The following is a 22,605-nucleotide window of genomic DNA, read 5'->3' as shown; positions in this document are numbered from 1 at the left end:
ATTCTGATGCTTTTAGTCCACAATTAAATACATAATTATCCCTCTCTTTCTATGAGTGGATATTAAAGATCTTGGAAATATGCTCTAGTGACATAGCAGTAGAAAGGAGCGGGGAGGCAGTCATGTATGCTTTGTTTTGGGGTTTTTGTCCTGATGCTTTTCCAGTTTTACTTTGTGCCAGGGCAAGCTCTATGTATCGACTGTGCTTTTAGATATTTTCAACAGTGTTTTTTTTTCTTTTCCTTTTTCTTTTTTTTTCCTTTTCCCTAGCAGTAAGGAAAACCTTAATCCTTTATAAAGTGTAAACTCAAGATCCATTTTTCCCTTACAGGCAATTTCTCACTTGAAGCATGCAAATTTAAGATATTTCTCTCCATTTAAAACAGTAGGCTTGTTCTACAGTTCATCTGTTTACAGCATTAACTTAACGTTCTGAAAATAAAACAAAAATACTTTCTTCACCTTGTTAAATGATATTATGAGGCCTCAGAGTGCAGTTGGTTTCTCTGCATTTAAAAGTGATACATGCACATTTATGTAAAGCAGCTGTGTAATATTGTGTGTCCTGTTACACGATGCCGTAAACCAGGTTTAAGGGCATTTATCCCATTTTTACAACCAGATAGAATCTTTCATGGACAGAAACAAAGTACAAACTAAGGAAAACACAAATTGCCCTCCAAAATTCCCTAAGGGAAACATGTGATACTGTGAAATGGAAATGAAGGCATGTAATCAAGGAAAGAGAAAAGAAAATAAGGAAAGTTCTACAGAAGATTTTGAAATATTACCATTTGTGGGACTACTAACTGAGTTTTGGGCAAAAGGGTTGCCACATTGCATCTGCTGAGCTTTGTTTTATGTAATACTATTACTACATTCATTTAGAAGTTCACTGCCTTAAAAATAAAGATGTTCTTACCTTCCTGGTTATGTCTTCTGCTGCTCTTAAAAAAAAAAAATTGCAATAACAAATGGAGTTGTCTGTAAGAATTTTTCATTTTGCATATTGAGCGGGATCTGACTTTTGTTTGTATCTGGTAATTTCTTAAAGGTCGAATTCCGTAGTTAAGATGGTGTTTGGCATTTCACCTAAGGCAGTAGTTTTGAAAGGAGATTAACTGTAAAGGATTCCAATAGGATGTGGTAGTATACCTTTTTGTATTGTTATTTTTAAATAATATTGCAATCTGAAGTGTGAGCTCATAAGATTGCACGTACATAGTTCTGTCAGTATACGCACATTCATTCTTTTCACGAGCAAAATGGTATCCATACTTGTAGACATAAATACATTTTTGTCTATAACATAAATTAATTGTCTATTTTATCATCTCCTTTGTTTGCAGGCTGGATTTGCTACCGTTTTATGCAAGGCTGGTTGCCACATTGCATCCCTGTATGTCTGATGTAGCAGAGGATCTTTGTTCCATGCTGAAAGGGGATTTCAGATTTCATGTATGTTTTGTTGGTTTAGTTTTCTGCGTTCCAATTAACCAATCTGAAAATTGTAATCTTTTGAGGAAAAAATAACATTTGATATTATGTAGATGCTAGTTCTAAAATTTAGTGACTCAATTTAGAATATTTTTCTGTCATCTGAGCAAATTTGTTCTAGAATACTAGATTTGTATGTTTAAAATTTTTTTGCATATATATACAGACATATATGATAAGTTGTATTGTTTGTAGTGTCATCCATAATTTCCAGTGTTAAACAGTGATTAAAATGAACTGTGTAACAGTTACAACAAAAGTTGCAAAAATTAGAAATTGTGCTCCAACTGTAAGTGTTAAGAGTTTTCTGTTAATTAATAACTTACATTGAAAATGAGAACTGACCTATTCTAACAACAGATCCCCACTACAAGGTTACTATTGTAATATAGTGGTTACTATTGCAATGTAATGATAAATTCTAAAAAAATATTTTTTACAATTTTCATCAACCAAAATTTTCTATGCCTCATAAATGTATTTTTCAATGTTGTTTCTTTCACTTTGTTCTAAGTTTTTTAATAGAATTGGTTATGGTGCACAGCAATGACTCCTTCACTGTTTTCTGAATTTTATGGCACAGGTTTCAAAACTTTTTTCCTAATATTGACGCTGAAAATGTGTAGGAATAATTCAGATTTAAGTCTTAACTATCTGATGTTAACTGTTGTCAGAAAAAGTAATTTCTGTTGTTCAGAAATACAATTTTGTATTTTGCTGAACATAATTATGTTTAGAAATAGAGATAAATTTGTACTTTGTCAGTAAAATTATGTTGGATGACAGTGATTTGAAAAGAAAAAAAGTCTGCACTTTATTAAACCTGACTTGAAAAAGCTGTCAATATTTAGTATTTCCTTAGGGACTATACCAGTGGTCCTATTCATATAGAGACTACTTATTGATTCTAAAAATATAGAATCTAGAACTCTTAACCACTATTTCACCATAGCAGAATGGGGGTGGCCAGGTTGATGTGTGTCTATAACTGTAGGTATGTTAGAGGACTTAGGTTTTTGGGGGGGGCAGGGGGGTGGGGAAGGAAATTCAAAAGGTTCTGAAGGAACAAGGTTGTAGAGAGACTTTTAGAAAACCCTGTGATAGGTAAAGGTAGAGCATAAGGAACAAAACAAATATGAAACACTTCTGAATTCCCAAGCTTATTAAGCACATTTGGGGCAAAGTAATTTATAAGAGGTAGGTATTCTTGAGGGCCTAAAATCAAATGCTTTTTTTTTAGGTAAGAAAAAAGGACCAGATCAACATTGAAACAAAGAATAAAACTGTGAGATTTATTGGTGAGCTTACCAAGTTTAAGATGTTCTCCAAAAACGATACTCTTCACTGTTTAAAGGTTAGTGTTGCCATAGTCCTGTATTACTGTATATGCTGATAATGTGTCCCCATCCTATTCCCCTTCATGTATCTGTTGCTGACGTTACCCATTAATTCATTGCATATGATGTTTTAAGCCCTGGTGTCTGTTGCTACTGTGTATGAGGAGACTTTTATAGCTGTTCTGGAAGTTAGAATGTTTTAATTTCTCTGATGGTAGGAATATATTAAAACAAACTTCCACCTTTGGACATAACCAAATTGCTAATAATTTGCTTTGTAAAGTGCTGGTAGACATTGCTACGTATTCATCTGCTATATCTTGCAAAACGGGAAGTGAGCTTTTCTTTCCATTATGTTGATTTCAATTAATGTTTTTACAGAGAAGATAACCGTAAGGAGGAGGGGTTAGAGGCAGAAAGCTTTTCAGTGATGCAAGGAGAGGCTTATATGCCATCTTAGCAGGTGCTTTTGTTTGTTGAGGAACAAAATAAATCTTTGGAAAGCATTAATCTCTGCCCGTATCATCTCAATTTGCAGGCTGATAAACATTCAAACTTATCTTTAATGTCAAGTCCCAAATTAAAAATGGATTTTAAAAATGAAAGTGCCTCTTGCAAAAGGTGGTTGAAGACTCAACAGGGGTTAAGATCACTTCCTCTAGGAATAGTTTCTATTCATTGACCCATTAGGTATTGAAGCTGAATTCTTAAAAAATTATACTCGCTCATTTTTCCTCTCTCATCTATAAAATATCCTAAAATGCAAAGCTCAATTAATTTTTAGTTGTTGCTTAATTTAAACAATACAATTAAATTTGATGTGCTTTGAGATTATTGTGTCCCTGTGCAAGATTATTTGGTGGTTTTCCAATCTAGCAGCAGGAATTTTAAAGCAGATATAACAGAGTTGGAAGGGGTATGGGAGAGATTATAGTGTTTGTTTTAATATTGTGTAGTATTTTTATGCTAGGTTTAGGAAGCATCCTGGTTTTAGGTTTCTGGAGCCTAAATTTGGGGTCTAGACTGTTCTTATAATACTTTTTTAATGAGATGAATATTTTGTGTTTTGCTAACATCTGATCAGTGAAATAAGTTTGCATTTTTTTCTTAAAGAATATGGAACACCACAGTAGTGTAAAGTCTAGTAGATACAATTTACTGTTTTCTGCAGTTGAAAAAGATGTTTAACGTTCTGTGTTTTTATATAAATATATACTAGATGCTTCTGTCAGACTTTTCTCATCACCATATTGAAATGGCATGTACTCTGCTGGAAACCTGTGGAAGATTCCTCTTTAGATCACCAGAATCTCACTTAAGAACCAGTGTTCTTTTGGTAAGAGAAAACTCTTGTCTTATGGGGGAGGGTGTCATGTACTGAATTAAACCAATTACTACTTTTATTTTCTGTCTTTGTGATGTGGTCTGACCATAATGATGATTGTGACTAATATCTTAATTGTCAGTTACAATATTCAAGCACTAGTAAGTGAAGACTTCTGATAAGTTTTATCTTGAGTGCTCAAGGAAGATTAAGTTCTTGATTCATTAATAAAAACAGAGACAAGTATGTGGGAGGACAATGAGTCTGTTTTTCTGAAATCTTGCCTCCTCATTGTGGAATGGGGTTGAGATGGACTGGTGTTACATATGTTCAAGTCCTGGGCTGCTTTGGCACTGTCAGCCGTTGTTTGTAGTCCTTTGGACTTGTATCATCTTGTTATTTATAGCCTGTCCAGTGTTGTCTCAGCTCTGAGATTGTACCTCCTGTGAGAATAGGGTTCTGAAAATATTCTGGAGAACTCCAGTTGACCTAAAATCTCTTCATGACTTAAAAGAAAATGTAAATAAGGAATTAAATTTCTGAAGCAAAAAACTATTGCTTTTGAACTATAAATAATTCAGAGATAATAAGCGAAAACAGAGGATGAGGTTGAAAGAATATAGTAGCTGTACCTGAACACACCTAAGATACTATTTGAGGGGGAAAATGGTAGTGAATGGAACCAGAGATGATATTTCAACTGGAGGTGAAGACAATTGAAAGATGTGGTTTCTGTGCCCTGTATAACGATCTGGGGTTCTGTATTTGAAGAAAAAGTTTATGAAGACACTAGAGGAAGGGGTTTTAGAAATAGAAATTGGTAGTTAAGGTAAGAGTAGAAGTGGTATCCGTAAGTGTAGATAAGTACTAGCAAAGACTTAAAAATAACAAGGATTAGCTTTGGGTCTTTTTTAGTGTATGAATTTGAGCCCTGAATAATATGTTTACTGGCTTGAGAGACAATCCTAAAACTCTGTGTCCAAGGCAAGAGACTGAGTCAAACATGGTTGAAGAATTCCTTCAAAGGTAAATACTAGCAATAGGAAATTGCATTAAGTTAAAAGCAGCTTAAGCAGATAGAGATCAACTAACAGACCATGTTGTTGTATTAGAAGTCTGACTAGATGTTCTAATGTTCCCTTCAAATCTGGGCATACAGGAAGAATATAGAAACGTATCTGCAGTAAAGAAAGTAGTCTCTGCATTTGCGGGAGAAAGTGGACATAGTTTGTCCTTCTGGAAGGGCGCAGTTTAGGTGTTTGGAATCCCTAAAGACACAGCTCTTAAGCTGTGAAATATCACTGTCTCTGCTGTATTTATCTCCCTTCTTATCAAAGCACAGGCTTACACTTGACAGGTCTTTCTCTTGGATCTGTAGCCTCCCTTTTCATGCTGTAGAGTTAATGGAGAAGCAGTTGTTGCATACTTGGGTATATTGTTGTACAATTTCTTTTTCACAAAATGCTGTTTCTTTCTGAACCTCTTTGAATGTCATAGCATTTGTTGTGGTGGTGTAGTCACAAGAGGAAAGAGATGGACAAATTAACTGCAAATTCTTGGCTGATGCTTTTTGTTGCAGTGTACTTTGTATCTTAAAAGGTTTGAATCTCTCAATCTCCTAAAGGTTTGCCAGCTGATGTGTTTTATTGTTAAATATATTCCTTTCCATAATCAAGTATTTTTCCCCTTAAAACGCTATTCCATTATCTTTAAAACACACTTTACTCATTGCTACTATTTTTTTGTAGTTAATAAAAATTTTAGAAGTCAAGGAAAATTATATACCTTTACCAGAGCTACTTTTTGTAACTGAGTGCTTTCAGTCTTATGCACTACAAAAACGCTGACTGTTAGCTGTATTGCTGAAATCTGCTGGATGAATGCTAAACATGATTTAACTGTGAAGTGTAAGACAAACCACAAACACTGTTTCAATAACTGAGGCTTAAAGCCTCACAAGGTTTCGGATGAATGGTCTTTTCTTATGTATTGAGGAACCAGAAGAAGATGGAGATGGCAAATAAGTTTGGAATATCTATTGATGAAGGTGTAAAACAGGCTAAATAGATTTATATTCTACAACCATCTTAATAGCTGCATCTTCTAATGTTGCCCTATAGAAACTATAGAGATTAATTTTGACTTAAATAGTATTATACAAATTGGATCATAGTCTTATGGTACCAGTTAGTGTGAACTGTAGAAAAGATTACTCCCAAAGCAAGCTAACTAGGATCTTGTGGTAAAAATCTAAGTAAATGTAAAGCTGATCTTATCAATTACTCTTGTGGGTAGAATTAAGGCCTGTTGATCTTCCAAATAATTATTGGTCTTAATCTTTACCGCTGACAATATATTATGTAATATAATAAGATGCCAAACAGGCTGTATGTCTCTTGTTAAAGACAGTATTGCTTTGTCCTGGTGTGGAAGAAAGTCATAGTTAAGAATGGATTTTAAAAGTAACGAAGGGAAAATGAATTATTAAGAAGTAAAGTGTTGTATAAGAGTGGCACTAAGTGACTTATTCTAGAGAAACATCTAATTATCACATTCTGGTTTTGTAGAACTACTGTCATGTTTTGCAAATTATTTAAAGATTCTTCTTTTATTGGGGCAATGTTTATTTCTGTTAATCATTCTTCTTGGCAAGTCATTCAAATTCAATGTCCTTTATGTAATTTAAAATATTAATGTAAAACTAATTTGGCTTTAGGATTGGTCTGTTGATAAATGGATTATTTGAATTGGATTATTTGAATTGGTGCTTTGGAAGGCAGATCAGCATTATCTTGATCTATGTTTCTGTAATGTAATCATGTTAAAATGTCAAATTCTTGTGTTGCGCTGTTGTGGTCTTGTTAAAAAAATATTTGAAGTTTTGGTACTAAAAGCCTTCTGATGCATTTTTAATCCTTTAACTTAGACAATTGTGTCAAATTGGTTTTTTTAAGCTTTAGGGCAAGATCATTTGTATTCATAAACATAGAACTTAAGCTACATGGTGGCTTATTTCTCGGGGTGACTCCTTTTATAGATGGAGTTGAAACTGTAGGAGAATGTTGTTTGTACAGACAGAGGCTGTGACAAAGTAATTGTAGTTAGAATGAGACTGTGTTAATTCACTAAAACAATAGTGTGCTTCCAAGAAATTTAAAATTTTGATTTTGAACCCTTGGAACATGTAGCAGGGCAGAGCAGTGTAGGTAGTAAAGGGAAGGAGGGAGCTGAACAGTTTCAGTATCTTATTACAATCTGATAATTTAAATGTCAGTCATGCTGAAATGCTTTTCTGAATTGGGCTTTTCCTACCGCTTAGTTTTTACTTGGCGACTTCTCTCTCTTTTTTTTTTTTGGTGCTGCTTTGCAAAAATCCTATTTCTTGCGATGCAAATTGGTGTTAGCAGGACTACTAACTAGAGGAGCTCCTCTTAATTCTCACCAGATTTTCTTTTGAAATGCATCTGCAATATATGCTACGTGCAGAGAGGTTTTGTTACTCACCAAGGAAAAAGAAAAAAAACAAACCCTTTTACTGTTTTAACTTGGACACTTTAATGTTATTTGTGATCTCCTTTTATCAAAGGAAAAACAGAAACCTAATCTTCAAATGTAATGCTTTACCTTTGTAGTTCTTCATTTTAGCCTAGTAAAATGAAGACCCAAAGTCTTCATTAGTTAATTAGCTTAAAGCGCTTTAGACTGCAGGTCTTGCTTTTTTCTTCTGAAATGTGTCAAGGTTTTTGTTATTGTAGGCAGTGTATTGTTATGGTTTCTCTTTCCTGCCCGTCCATCTGATTTGATGCCTTAAGTGAAAAAGCATTGAAACACACAGAGTTGCTTAAAATGGCGGTGACTTTTAATAGATATTAAGTCTAATACCAACCACTTAGAGTTAGAATTGGGATTGCTCAAAAAAAAGGATAAATTACAGCGATTTTGAGGCTTGGGGTAATGCATATTGACTCTTCTGGGAAGAAACATTTTAATTACAACTTACTATTTACAGTATAATGTGCAACTTTTTATAACAGGAAAATATACAAATTATATAATTTTAGGGGGTTTAAAATTTTATTTGCAAGCCCTTCTGTCATTTTCTCTGTTATGCTTTACTTTGCCCCACTTCATTTTTCAGTTTATAGTAAAACATGATAAATGTCATTAAGGCAGCAAAGATGTATTTTCTCCTGATGCATCTAGAAAAGGTAAAAAAATTTACAAAGGTAGTATTAACATATATGACACGGTAAGGTTTTGGTACTTTCTACTCTAAGTGGTTTTTCCCCCCATAACAACGGAATACATAAATTGTTTTAAGTGCTGTGCATCTGTTAAGCACCTGTAGATAAACTTGCTACTACTTGACAGAAATTTCCCATTTGGAAGGGAACAGTCTTGGAGAATCGAAGCGGAGGCCATTTGTGTCACGGAAAAGGTTAAAAATGAAATGCCTTAGGGTTGATGTCAGATTGAGACCTTCCTGGCAATAGATGCATACAATCTAGAAAGAAAATTACGTTATTTTTTGGGTTACTATGTGTCGTGGTTTAACCCTAGCCAGCAACTAAACACCACACAGCCGCTCGCTCACTCCCCCTCCTCCAGTGGGATGGGGGAGAGAATCGGGAGGGTAAAAGTGAGAAAACTCGTGGGTTGAGATAAAGACAGTTTAATGACTGGAATAAAGTAAAATAGTAGTAGTAATAATAATAGAATATACAAAGCAAGTAATGCATGATGCAGTTGCTCACCACCCGCTGACCGATGCCTAGCCAAGTCCCCAAGCAGCGATCACTGCTTCCCGGACCACGCCTCCTAGTTTATATACTGAGCATGACATCATATGGTATGGAATATCCCTTTGGTCAGTTTGGGTCAGCTGTCCTGGCTATGCTCCCTCCCAGCTTCTTGTGCACCTGGCAGAGCATGGGAAGCTGAAAAGTCCTTGACCAGAGTAAACACTACTTAGCAACAACTAAAACATCAGTGTGTTATCAACATTCTTCTCATGCTAAATCCAAAACACAGCACTATACCAGCTACTAGGATGAAAATTAACTCTATCCCAGCCGAAACCAGGACACTATGTTACACAAAACTACTCTTCCTCACTGAATTAGCAGCTGAAACTCAAGGTTAAGGAGCTGTTTGAGTACATTTACATTTCAGTTGAACTGAACCACTGCCTTGTAAAAGAAACTTAAATTATTCAAGTTTAGTGGAAAGTCCACCTGCACAAAAAATTGTGCTTGTTCACCAATGAGGTTTTAACTCTTTTCATTAGTTTACTGGACTGCATGAATGTGTATACTAACATTTATGTGTGGTGATAAAATAATACTTACATGTTAGTTTTGTTTATCTGTTTGATGCTGTAAATTACTGTGTAGCCAACCTCTGTTAAATAATAAAGTCTAAACCAATGCAGTTTCTTTTCCTGTTGAACCACCTTAGAGTGATTTAGAATATATGGGATCATATGATGTACATAAAAATTTAATGCAACTTACAGAATTACACACATACATACATATAAATATACATATGCATATTAAAAATGCATATTATAAAATGCATATAATGGAATTATATGGAATTAGCTCATCCTCATCTTTAACTGTAAAAATCAGCAGCTTAGAACTGCTACTTTAGTTCTTATACAGAATTTTTAGATACAAGGAATTTTTAAAACCCACAAAATAAATCCAAACTGAAGTATGGAGAAAAGATTGTATTCAGTGAGGAAAACTAGGACAATCCTGACAATTAAGCACAGTAATTAGTGTTGATGTAGCAACCTTTAACTTGTCTGATTTTTCCTGAAATACTGCTTTATGGTAGGTACTGTTTTTCTTGCAGTCTATTCTGCTTGGGTAAACAGCAACAATGGAGCATGCAATAAGGAAAATGCCATTGCCTAAACCGTTGAAAATTCATGTGAAACCATCAATATAAACTCTCTGGAATTGCATACTGATGTAAAAAGTAGACTGCCACTCTTATGATGATTCACTATGCTTGTGTCAAAACATTAATATTTCAGCTACTTTAGTTAAATAAAATCATGTTTTGAATAGATGGCTAATAATCTTTTTAACCATTTATCTTAATATAACATTTAGATTTCAAGTTAAATTTTAAATACTTTTCTGAAACCTTTTTCACCAGAGGTGAACTATTATAAAAATAGGGATTGTAAAGAAAAATGACCTTGGAAATAGTAACACAGAACCATATATATGCTTTGTCCTTTCTTCTCTCTACCCAAGCTTTTAACCTACTTTTCTGCAACTTTTCATGTTTCCTTTATCGCAAATGTAACTGTGTAAAAGCCTTCGGCTTGAAAATGTAGTATGTCAACATCTTTAACTGATCATTTGCATTTATTTCCAGGAACAAATGATGAGAAAAAAACAAGCAATGCATCTTGATGCACGCTATGTTACAATGGTAGAAAATGCCTATTACTACTGTAATCCCCCTCCAGCTGAAAAAACTGTGAAGAAAAAACGTCCTCCTTTGCAGGAATATATTCGTAAGCTTCTTTATAAGGATCTCTCCAAGGTCACCACGGAGAAGGTAAATTCTTTTGAAATCTTTAATACAGATTTTACTGGAAGTGATGTAGTACTAACTTTTGAAGGGTTTGGGGAGGGTTATGATTTTTTTTTAATTGTGAGGAAGAGGGATCATTTTTGTATCCCTGATTGTTAAGATGGTTTCATTTCTTTTATTGTAATGCGTAGAAGCTCCAGTCATGGACCTGCATTCTCCACAGCATTAAGCGCTGAACAAATAGAGAATGAAATGAGAATCTTTGTGCTAAGTGTCTTATGTGCAGAGTAAGAGACAAAAGACTACAGTTAAATACAGACTGTAAGAACAAGGAAATTATGGAACAGATTTGGACAGCTTGATTAATAGCTAGAGGACAGCAGTTGAGTTATACATACATAAAGTTTTCTGTAGCTACTGCAAATCTGAAGGATGCTTGAAAGAGAGAATGATGTTGCTTGCAGGTGCTTACAGGGATTTCATCCCAACTGTGAGAGACGGGATGAGAGTGAGTGTCTTGATATTTTGCCTCCTAAAATGTTAAGCTTGTCGTAAAATTTGGTTTAGGTCCTGAGACAGATGCGCAAGCTGCCTTGGCAGGATGCAGAAGTAAAAGACTATGTTATATGCTGTATGATCAACATCTGGAATGTGAAATATAATAGCATTCACTGTGTAGCCAACCTCTTAGCAGGGTTGGTCCTTTACCAGGAAGATGTCGGAATTCATGTTGTGGATGGAGTGCTAGAGGATATTCGACTAGGAATGGAGGTAAACAACCAACATTCTTATTAAGCTATACTTATCTACTTGTGTTGAAAGGAAAACAGTAAAATAATCTTGCTTAAAGACAGGAATCCTTGGATTCTGCATTTTTGTCTGATGACTTTTCTACCTCAGTTGTTTGCTTTATGTAGGTTTATTTAAATTTAAAAAACTGCCCCACCCAAAAACCCAACAAACCACAAAGGTTACTAGGACAGTTGTTTTGCCCCCCTTATTATAGTACGGGCATACAATGTATTCTTTCACAGTGTAGTCAGATTCATGCAACTTCAAGTAACTTTGGAGACTAGTCCATATTTTGATAGATATTATAATTATAAGAATTCTCTGGACAATGAAAAATCATCATAGATTTAAGATAGAGCATATGCTAAATGTATTTGAACTTTATAATAATGACTAGTTGACCAGCTTTCATAACTACTTTTTAATGTTTAATTTTGTGTAATGTATGCAGCTATAAATAATAATCTTTTATTATAATGAATTCTATCGATTTTTTTATGCTGCTTTTTTCTTTTAAAAAAAAAAACAAAACCAAACCTTTTACAAAGATTCTATAGTGTCTGCATGATAAAGTGAATTTTTTGTTCTTTTTTGATAAAGGTTAACCAGCCAAAGTTTAACCAACGGCGGATCAGCAGTGCCAAGTTTCTGGGGGAGCTTTACAATTATCGAATGGTGGAATCAGCTGTAATATTTCGAACTCTTTATTCTTTCACATCATTTGGTGTGAATCCTGATGGTAGTCCTAGTCCACTGGACCCTCCAGAGCATCTTTTCAGAATCAGACTAGTTTGTACTATCCTCGATACATGTGGGCAGTATTTTGACAGAGGATCCAGCAAACGAAAACTTGATTGCTTTCTTGTATATTTTCAGGTATTCTAAACTAAATTTTGTATAGTTCTGTAGATTTCTTTAACAAGCTAATGTAAGTCAGTCTGTTATGTATTTCTCTCGTTGTTCTCTAGCGCTATAATTTTTAGAATCCTGTCTGTCTGGTAGCAGTTTTATTTTAAAGTGACATGTTATGTTCAGTTATGTGTAGATGTTACTGTTCCAGCAAACTTGCAGAACACTGGGGTAGCAGTTGATTCACTGAAGGGTTTAGGTTCCCCCCTTCAGGGGGTCTCAGCAAGTGGAAGGGTGGGCTGACAGAAACCTTGTGAATTCCAGCAAAGGTAAGTATCAAGTCTTCCAGCTGGGATGGAATAGCTCTGTGCAACAATACAGCCTGGCACTGACTACCTAGAAAGCAGCTTTGCAGGAATAGAGCCAGGACTCCTGCACTGTATGAACATGACATTAAGTTCTGCACCATTAGGGTGATGAAGACCAACTGCACACTACATTGCATTGACAAGAGTGTAGCCAGCAGCTTGAGGAAAGTTATTCTTTTTTCCTTTTTTCTTCTTTTCTTTTTTCCCTTCCCTTCTGCTTGGCACTTGCGAGGCCACATCTAGACCACTGTTCCCAGTTCAGGGCTCCCTGGTAGATGAGAGGAGAGACATCAGCAAACTGAGCTGAGTCCCGCGGGAGGGTCACGAAAATGATCAGGTGGCTCTCAGTTCTCATATTGTGGGTTTGCTCAGCTTGGAGAAGAGAATGCTAATTAGACTGCTGTCCTCAGCTAATAGTGTTTGTAGAGGAGGAGTCGGATACTCTCAGGCATGCACGGTGAAAGGATGAGAAGTAATGGTCACAAGTTGCAGCAAGGAAAGTTCTGACTCAATAGATGTAAGGGCAGGAAAAAGATTTCCTAACGGGAGCGTTTAAACATCGAAATAGGTTCTTCTGAGCAAATGTGGAATTCCAGTCCATGGAGTTCATGCTAAAACTCTTTGGAATTAATTTCTTTTTCTTTCTGCTTCTCTCTTTTAATGACCTTGTTTTAGTATAATTTAAAATTGAGGTGATAATGATTTATTTCACACCTTCAGGATGCATATCCTTCATCTGTATCTGAGATGTAAAATGATTTTTTTGAAGTACAGTATGGTCCTATTTTTAAACGCAAAATAAACTTGTCAGTGAAGAAGTCATCATATTTTTGTTACACCTTACAATTTCAACAAGTGTTCCTTTTGACCATATCGCCTTTTAAATAAACATTCTGTTACTCATACTTAATTTTCAGATGCAATTTTTGCAACACCTTTGTTCGCAGATTCTACTGTTAGGTTCACTTAAGATCAACATTTATTTTTTACAATTTTATTGGAAGGGGTATGCACTAATTTGTTGCAAAGCAAACTGGATAAGTCACTTCATGCTAGCTGCAGGCTTAAAACTTTTGTGAGTTTCCCCCCTTCTTCCCATAATATGCCTTTGGGGCAATTAATTTGCTTGGAAAATATATGGAGGAAGGAGTTGAAAGCTGGCCAATTAAGTGCTTATCTCTCATAGAATCTACCCTTAGAAGGCACTTTCTTTTCAGTGCTTTTTTGCTCAGTCTTCATACTTCTAACAGTCGTTATGGTAAAAGGAGCATATTCTTAATGTTTGTGATATCCATTGTTACCAAACAATGTTTAGTGATATCAAAATATCTAATACATATATGAAGTAGGAGAGTAGTGATGTGAAATCTTTTGCATTTTCTACTGTCTAAACATGGCTAGGCAAGTTAAATAGTTTATAAATGCCAGTGTGCATATAATTTATTTGAGTATTTTGTATTCTAGCGGTATGTTTGGTGGAAAAAAAGTCTGGATGTTTGGACAAAAGACCACCCGTTTCCTATAGACATAGACTATATGATCAGTGATACACTGGAACTGCTGAGACCAAAGATAAAGCTCTGCAATTCTTTGGAAGAAGCTATCAGACAGGTGCAAGACTTGGAACGTGAATTCTTAATAAAATTAGGTAAGAAAATGTGCAAGGGAAATGAGGTCTTTTTGCCAGTTCCTGTATTTCTTAAAATGATCTTTTTTACGATGACAGGTAACAATTGTTATTCTCATGATATGATCTTTTTATTCTCATGGTAGAAAAATTTTTGTAACTTGTTTGCATTTTTCTGATCACCATAGAGGTCATGTAGAAACTCCGTAACTTAAAGTGGTTGAGTGTTTGGGGAGGGGGAAAAGTCAGTTTGAATACTATTAATATAGTAGTATTTGGAGAGGGGGAAGGAGTGTGTGTGTATATGTATGTATATAAAATAAGTAAATGGAGTAGTATAGTGCAAATGATGAGGAAGAAAACTGAATTTCATCAAAAAAATTTAGGAAGCACATCTACTACAAAACCCAAGGAGTATCTGTGCACTCAATTACTGCAGCCTATTAGTTGGTGAGCAACTGATGGAAACTAGCTTGGTCATTTTGGTAGATTGGTTGCTTGCAACTCTGTTCCTTCCCCAGTTCAGATTTGACTACAGCTGCTGTATCAAAGTAAGCATTAGTGTAAGACTACAATAAAAGAGAGAACATGTTTTGCTTATAAAACGCTGTCAGGTACTTTGATCCTTCCACTTCCTTTGGAATAATTTTGAATGGGCTTTACATTTCAGTAGAGGCCAGAGGATGATTTCCTTTTAATGATTTAGAGCTTTGGTTGGTTTGTTAAAGTTTTTTTTTCTTCTTAAAATGTATCTGTCAGCTAGGTTTTGTGGTAGTTTGTAATTCCTGCTAAGACTGCAATGGTGTATATTTATAAATCTTGCTGTATTAAAAATCACTGAATTTCAGGAGAAAAAAGTTGGGCTTGCAGCACAGCTCAGTTGACAAAATATTGGTTAGTGTGTATCTAAAACTACTATCATTATATTAACCTTCAAACCTTTTGTAGTTATCAGTTCTTACTAATTATTGGATAGTACTGTGCTCATTTCTCATTAAATGGAGTTGTATTCTAATCTTCCATTTTTATTTGAAGACAAGCTTGGTCATGAAAAGCTTTTATATGTAAATTCTACACTTTATAAGTGTTAATTATAGCCTTAATAGCACTTCATCTAGTTAGACAAGTTCAATTTTTAAGAATAATCCTTTAATCCAGTGGGATGAGTATGTGTAATTGCCAGGTGAAACGTTGCAACTTCTGTTTTAGGAGGAATTTATATTTTTAATATGCTGTTTGTTTAGTTGACATGCCTTAGAATTACCTATGTAGCAACTGAAATTCAGACAAAAATTTCCCTACGATATGATCTAAATTAGTAGCTTTTATGCTCTCAAAATGGTAACCAAGAAGTAATTTACCACTAGTTACATAAACTGTAATATTCTTTTGAAAGATACTCATCACTTCCTTCCTACAAATCATAAGAACTTCTGTTCTCTGAATCACCACCACAATAGCAGTTGAGTTCAGTGTAGTTAAGGGGGAGGGAGATACGTGGTCACTGGATGTGAGCAAGTGTTGGAGAACATTTTATTGTGTTTGTTTTGGCATGAGCAAAGCCCATCAACAGTACAGCCTTTAAAAAGGGGGTTGTCATGTGTCCCCCCCCAAGTGTGTTGCCTTTCTTGATACTGATATTAGTTGCTTGCTATTAAACTTCAGTATAGGGTGGGATAGTTCCTAGTCCTCCTATTAGGACTGTTTGAAGGTGGTCTCAGGAAGGTTGCCATCTACCTTTCTGATCTTTGAAGGTTATGAGGATAGGTGTGAGCGTATCTGAAGGAAATGAGTTCTTAACGCTTTAGCAAAAAGCTCTAGTAAAACTGCAGTTCTTGATCAATTTGTCCCCACAGTTCCTCGGCCCATGGACAATAACACTGAGAAGGTATTGTGCTGAAGACCATGACGTGCTTTGCTCTTTAGCAGTCTGAAGCGTAATTCTAGGCAGAACAGTGGGGTAGCTTGTTGCCTGCAGACCTTGAGTTAGGAGTGACTGTTGGTTCCTGCGCCACTCTGGTGATTTTGTAGCAGTGAGAATATACTGAATGATTCAAAAGAAACTCTTGCATAATTATGGAGCAGCACAGAGTTTGAAGAGCACAGTGTTTATAAATAGGGGAAAAAAAGAATGCTTTGAAACCTCTGGAATATGAAGGAGGAAGTGTATGTGTGTGTGTTCACACAGAGCTGAAATCCTCAATAACTACCATACAGCCATATATACCGCTCATTTCATTTCTGAGTTTTATCTAATTCAAGTATGGCTGTAAAGATTCACCTCCTCCTAAAGCTGGTCTCCGTCATCTTAGTCATATTTTTGTAGAGACCTGGCTGTGTGTGTCTGCGTATTGCATGTCTTAAAGGCACCTGGAGGTGGAGCAAAAACAAAAACAGAAAAATCTGGTATGCCCCCAAACCACTTGTATGTTCAGAATCTAGACTTCCGCTTAAGAATTGCGTACTACTGCATTTGTTCTTTGCATGTGGCAGAGAACAAACAAGGAGTGCCACGAGCACAGAACTGATGTGTTCATTTGCCATCCAAAAAACTTTAAGCTAACGGCTGACCCTAAGTATGGTTGGTAAAATGTCAAAATATGAATGAGAAACTGCATAGTAACTGTATTGACTCCTTAGTAAAATCTTTGAAAAATTACTGGCTTAGATCTGCTCTGTCGCAGAAGGCTGGCATCAGCATTGCTTTCTCAATTGCTGGCAATCAGCATTGCTAGCTCAAACCATGATCCTCTGGAGGATTAAGTGGCTTTGTAAATTAATGAAAAAAATTAAAAGAATGTGTGAGAACAATAGTGTATGCTGGAAGTTTGTCCTTTTTTGCATTAGATGACTTAATTTTTGCAATAGCTGTTCTCTAAAAACAGATCTTCATTTTTTCCTGAATCAGAACCATGCTCAATTCTTAAATATTTTCTCTGAGAACAATTCTGCTTGAAATCTATATCTAAGACTACATTGGACACTGAAGCAATTTTTCACTACTGTGGGAATGATACAGATAAGGGTATTACATTGAAGGATATCTTATTGAAAGAAAGCAGAGGTTTAGGGAGCTATGCTTGATACCTTACACACGGAGTAAACTAAAATGTCTTGAGGGATAGAGGTGGCAAGCAAGTCAGTGAGGAAAACTGCAAAATGAACTAAAACACAGTGAAAGAACTGTCAGTCCTGTCTGCAGGTAGGATGAGCACGCTCGATAATACTTTCGGAAGAGACTCTGATTTCCTAAAGACTTTATATAGGCACCTACATCCTCATAGGTTCAAGTGCAGCCTCGGAGTGTTAGAAAAGGGTCAGAAAGGTTTATTACAGGCTCAGAAAATAGTTGTTTCAAAACTGTTAATTGACAGTAGTGCGAAGTACTGGAACTAAGACTGCAGAGGCTTGATGTCTTCTGGGTTCTGCTGGTTTTGTAGAGCATCTGTAATTTAGTACTCATGTTTCAGTGCATGTTTCAGTAAGGTTGCATGTTTAGCTTGAGGATATTTTGAAGCAGTTTGCACAGTGCAGCTTCTTGATTGCTGTTCTGTGGGAGATTTTAAACATTCCCCATGTTTTCCTCCTTTTTCTGACAGGGAAATTATTACCCTTTACGAGTAAGGTAACTATATAGAAAATATTTCATTCAGAAGTGGAATATTATGACCCATTGGAAGTTTTAATGTTCAGTGACAATGGACTTTTGAAGTGATCTTCCACGTATAACTTGAGTGGTTTGTTCTAATGTTCTAATTCTGTTCTAGTTCCTTGTTCTAATTCTTTCTCTTTTTCCAAATTTCAGGAATTGTGAATGACAAAGATTCCAAAGATTCCATAACAGAAGGAGAGAATCTGGAAGAGGATGAAGAGGAGGAGGAAGGTGGAGCAGAGACAGAGGAACAATCTGGAAATGAAAGTGAAGTAAATGAGCCAGAAGAAGAGGTGAACTTAATCATTTACCTTACCTCGCATAAAAAGAATGAGTAATCAATACTCTGATTACTCATTACTTTCTGAAGCCCTTCTATGTCACAGAGTTAACAGGTGAAATGTGGGTATGCACAACCCAGTCAGGATTTTGAGGATATTTCCATCCCAGTTTTCTACATATGGAAAACTGAATACAGTGTCGGAGGCTTATTCCAGAGAAATTACGGCAGAAGCTTGAACCTGACAACTTTGCTCAGGGTATGTGCTGCTTCTCAACATCCTCATAGGTTCAAGTGCAGCCTCGGAGCGTTAGAAAAGATGCCTTCAGTTTTTTGGCATGAAAACACTTTCAGATAATTCTCTGTTGTAGAAGCAAATGTATTGACTAGATGTCAAAGCAGTCGTGTAGGAAAAATAACAGGTGTTCAGAGTTTGCCTGTATAATATGAATAAATAAAAGATTTATGGAGCATAACAACCTTCCTTGTTTACTGTGCCAATAATCTTTTGAATCAAAAATGGTGGAGCCAATAAAAAAAGACACGTACATAGAAATTCAAACTTGTCACTATGACACAGCAAAGTTGACATGATAATGGTAGTGTTATGAGAAAATGAGTTCATCAAGGAAATAAGAAACACTGTTTCTCCTTATGCTTGGGTTGCTTGGTTTACTAGTAAGCTTTCTTTCAGTCTGTGCTTTTCAGCATTGAAGTTCCTGAAGTTTGGCTGGGTTTGTGCCTTTACCCACAAATTAATAATATCGTTAGAATCATAAATGGTTGGGAGGTGGGGAAGGGACCTCTGGAGATCTTCTTGTCCACCCTCTCTTGCTCAAAGCAGGGTAATCTACAGCAGGTTGCCCGAGGCAATCAAGTTTTGAATATCTCCAAGGATGGAGGCTCCACAACCTTTCTGTTCCAATGTTTAAATACCATCACAGTAAGGAAGGCTTTTTTTCTTACGTTTAAATTAAATTTTTCAACTTGTATCTCTGGGTCTGTCCCTGGGCACCACTGAGGAGAAGAGTCCGACTCACTCTTCTTTGCTCCCTCCCTTCAGGTATTTATACACATTGAGGTCTCCCACCCCACCCTGAGCCTTCTGTTCCCCAGACTAAACGATGCCATCTCCTCCTATGACAGGTGCTCTAGTCCCTATCATCTTCACAGCCTATTGCTGGACTTGCTCCAGTGTGTCCATATCTGTCTTGTACTGGGGAACCCAGAGCTGGGCACAGTACTCCAGATGTGTCTTGCCAGTGCTGAGCAGGCAGGCAGGATCACCTCCTTTGACGTGTCAACAACACTTTTTCCTAATGCAGCCCAGGATGCAGTCAGCTGCCTTTGCTGCAAGGGTGCATTGCTGGTTCTTGGTTAGTTTGCTGTCCGCCAGGACCCCAGGTCCTTCTTTGCTGAGCTGCTTTCCAGATGGGCAGCCTCCAGCCCGTACTAGTGAATGGGGTTATTGCTCCTCAGGTGTAGGACTTTGCATTTCCCTTCGCTGAACTTCATGAGTTCTTGTCAGTCCATTCTCCAGCTTGTTGAGTTCCCTCTGAGTGGCAGCACAACCATCTGGTGTATCAGCCACTACTCCCAGTTTTCTGCTGTATGTTTGTGAAGATGTCGGATAAAGCTGAGTGAGTTCAGACTGAAACATTAAATACAAAACATAACAAACAAATTTACTACGACTGAACTGAACTAAACAGGTTTGGATGGGGAGAGGGTAGGAAAGGTGCAGAAAATGTGTATGAGGGATCAGATGCAAGCAGTCTTTTTTGTTTTAAAACAGTCAGAAGTTACTCTATTCTCAAATTTTAAACTGAATATTTCAGGAGGGCTCTGACAATGAGGAAGAAGAAGGTGAAGAAGAGGAGGAAGAAAACACGGATTATCTTACAGACTCCAATAAGGAAAATGAAACCGATGAGGAGAATACAGTATGTATTGTTACTTTAGATAAGTGAATTGACTTTTGCATCTTTGGTTTTCTTTACTGAATGATTTTTGCCAATGCTGCTCATAACATATTTGGGAAAACATGGCAAGAACACTCCCTGCTGTTCTTTCAAATATATTTTGGAGCTTATTTTTGTATTTGCAAACTTCATTATCACTTTCTGAAAATACTTATGCCGTCAATTTTACGACAACATGTTTTCACAGGACCGAGCACTTTCACAGGTAGCTGGACTAGAAAAGATTGCATAAATGATGGTTTTGCAGTGCCAGCAATGGTAGCAAACTGATATAGTACAACAAGATAAACTAGTTACTCTGCACTAGATCTCAAAACTGGAAAGGACACAAACCAAGAAGTGCAAAATTCCTAAAATACAGATTTGGGATTGGCAGATTATAACATCTGTAGCAAAAGAACCCATCCGGTTGAGGCTGAATTGCAGATACAGAGTAAGGAAAGTAATGGTCATTATAGAACAATGTGTTGGGGTACTGACTTCAAACATTTTTGTTGTCATGTTGTGCTTTCCAAATACTGAAGGATAGTATTAATCTTGAAAAGACCAGCTAACTTTATGGATTTAATGGAAAAAATAGTTAAATTAGGCGTGGTGTGGGGATAGAGACTTTTCCTTGTATTGTTGCCATATCTAGAATGTGTACATGTGCATGTGTACACATACGCTAGTATGTCAGAATGAGTGGCCAGCCTTCGTAATAATCGATGCAAAAACGTAAGAAAATATTTCTTCAAGAAAAAAATCCAGGCTGAAAACTTTTTTTCTTTAACAATTTATTTTTTAAGCTTTTGATTATGTATGATATGGAAGCAATAAGGATATTTTTCCCCTTATTTCTAGACTGAATATTCATATTTCTGGATCTAATGTAATAGGTTTTTTTCCCATTGCATTAGGAAGTAATGATTAAAGGAGGAGGACTTAAGCATGTCCCTTGTGCAGAAGATGAGGACTTCATTCAGGCATTGGATAAAATGATGTTGGAAAACCTTCAGGTATAAATGTTTATTTTCTTAATATGTAATTTGCTGTACAGCTAACTGTATTTAATTTTTTTTTTAAGTAAATAAAAGATTAATGCATAGCTTACCATACTAAAGAACATGGATTTTTTTTTTTTCTTAGTTGTGGCCTCTTCTCTGCAATTGACATGTTTGGATAAGTAGCTTTTAGTAAAATAGTTGTTAATTGTATTGTTTGCCCAATAAACATATGACATACTGACAGATATTTTATTGGATGAATAATAACTGCATCAGATACTATGCAATGCTTCTGACTTTATCCTAGACTATCCAAGCCTAGGTTTTAATATGTTTAAAATGTAACTGCATTTAAATATACATAACCATTAAGTCCTGTATTTTTTGTCACATCTGGTAAATATTTCAGTATTGAGTATTGAAGCCCTGTATGAGGAATACATTAATAATACGCTGCAAAAAAATCTTGAATGTAGAATGTCCATTCTCAAGTGTGTTTAATCAAGTCTTTAGATTTCTTTCCTTACAAGGTTAAGTTATCAAAAATTCCTTTGAAATTTGAAGCATTTTGTCCCTGTAACTTTCTTCTTCATAAGCAAGGAAATCAAAGGAAAATGTAATAAAGCCTAATACATTTATTTATATATTACTCTGTTTTCTTGGAAGGTTAAAACTTTTCTCAGTTGTGAAAATATGAACGTTGCCAGACTGACATTTTTAGCATGTGATCATTTATAGAATTTACTTTTTTTGATAGCAACGGAGTGGTGAATCTGTTAAAGTACATCAGTTGGATGTTGCTATTCCTCTACATCTCAAAAGTCAGCTCAAGAAGGGCCCTCCACTTGGAGGTGGGGAAGGAGAGTCAGAGTCTGGAGACACAATGCCATTTGTCATGTTAACACGAAAAGGCAACAAACAGCAGGTAAGGTTCACGTAAGCTATAGATATTGCTTAAATAAATAAATAAAATCCTTTCACTTTTCGGAAAGTCACACTCTGACTTTTGAAGTCACAGAATTTTTTGTTTCTTCATCCTTTTTATCAGATTAGGATGCAGGCATCTTAATTTTGATAAATAGAAAATACCGTATGTAGTTTCCTGGAATTCTTGGTTAATAGAAATCATGTAGGAAAATTCTGTAGTTAAATTATACTGTTTATACTGTTAATAATTACATTTCATAATCACACCAGTGGGACAGTGGTACATTTTATGTGTATTTTAAACATAGTTGTTGGAGATGAATGCTTGCAGTTGGTGTACTGGCACTGGAAGTTAAAAGGAGTAGAAAAGAAAAGGAGAAGGAATATTCCAGAATATTCAAGATTCTACAGCTTTTTCTGAAAACA

General features: G+C 35.8%; 1 protein-coding gene across 5 annotated transcripts in view; it reads left to right on the top strand.

Moving 5' to 3' along the window:
- The window catches only part of UPF2 (UPF2 regulator of nonsense mediated mRNA decay), a 68,530-nt gene that overhangs the window by 28,117 nt on the left and 17,808 nt on the right, over positions 1-22,605 (top strand). For 4 of the 5 annotated variants that reach the window (XM_075143459.1, XM_075143441.1, XM_075143450.1 and 1 more), the window contains 11 exons: positions 1,350-1,458; positions 2,738-2,851; positions 4,054-4,170; positions 10,555-10,740; positions 11,284-11,487; positions 12,109-12,384; positions 14,190-14,373; positions 18,158-18,297; positions 20,123-20,227; positions 21,166-21,264; positions 22,010-22,177. In XM_075143459.1, coding sequence (XP_074999560.1) covers positions 1,350-1,458; positions 2,738-2,851; positions 4,054-4,170; positions 10,555-10,740; positions 11,284-11,487; positions 12,109-12,384; positions 14,190-14,373; positions 18,158-18,297; positions 20,123-20,227; positions 21,166-21,264; positions 22,010-22,177 — 1,702 coding nt within the window. Of the gene's footprint in view, positions 1-1,349; positions 1,459-2,737; positions 2,852-4,053; positions 4,171-10,554; positions 10,741-11,283; positions 11,488-12,108; positions 12,385-14,189; positions 14,374-18,157; positions 18,298-18,374; positions 18,511-20,122; positions 20,228-21,165; positions 21,265-22,009; positions 22,178-22,605 lie in introns of those variants that run through there. The other variant, XM_075143478.1, reaches the window with a different exon arrangement.

The sequence above is a fragment of the Calonectris borealis genome, chromosome 1 (assembly GCF_964195595.1).
Source record: "Calonectris borealis chromosome 1, bCalBor7.hap1.2, whole genome shotgun sequence".
NCBI lineage: Eukaryota > Metazoa > Chordata > Aves > Procellariiformes > Procellariidae > Calonectris > Calonectris borealis.
Note: the sequence above shows the minus strand (reverse complement) of the source record. Positions and strands in the feature narration are given on the sequence as shown.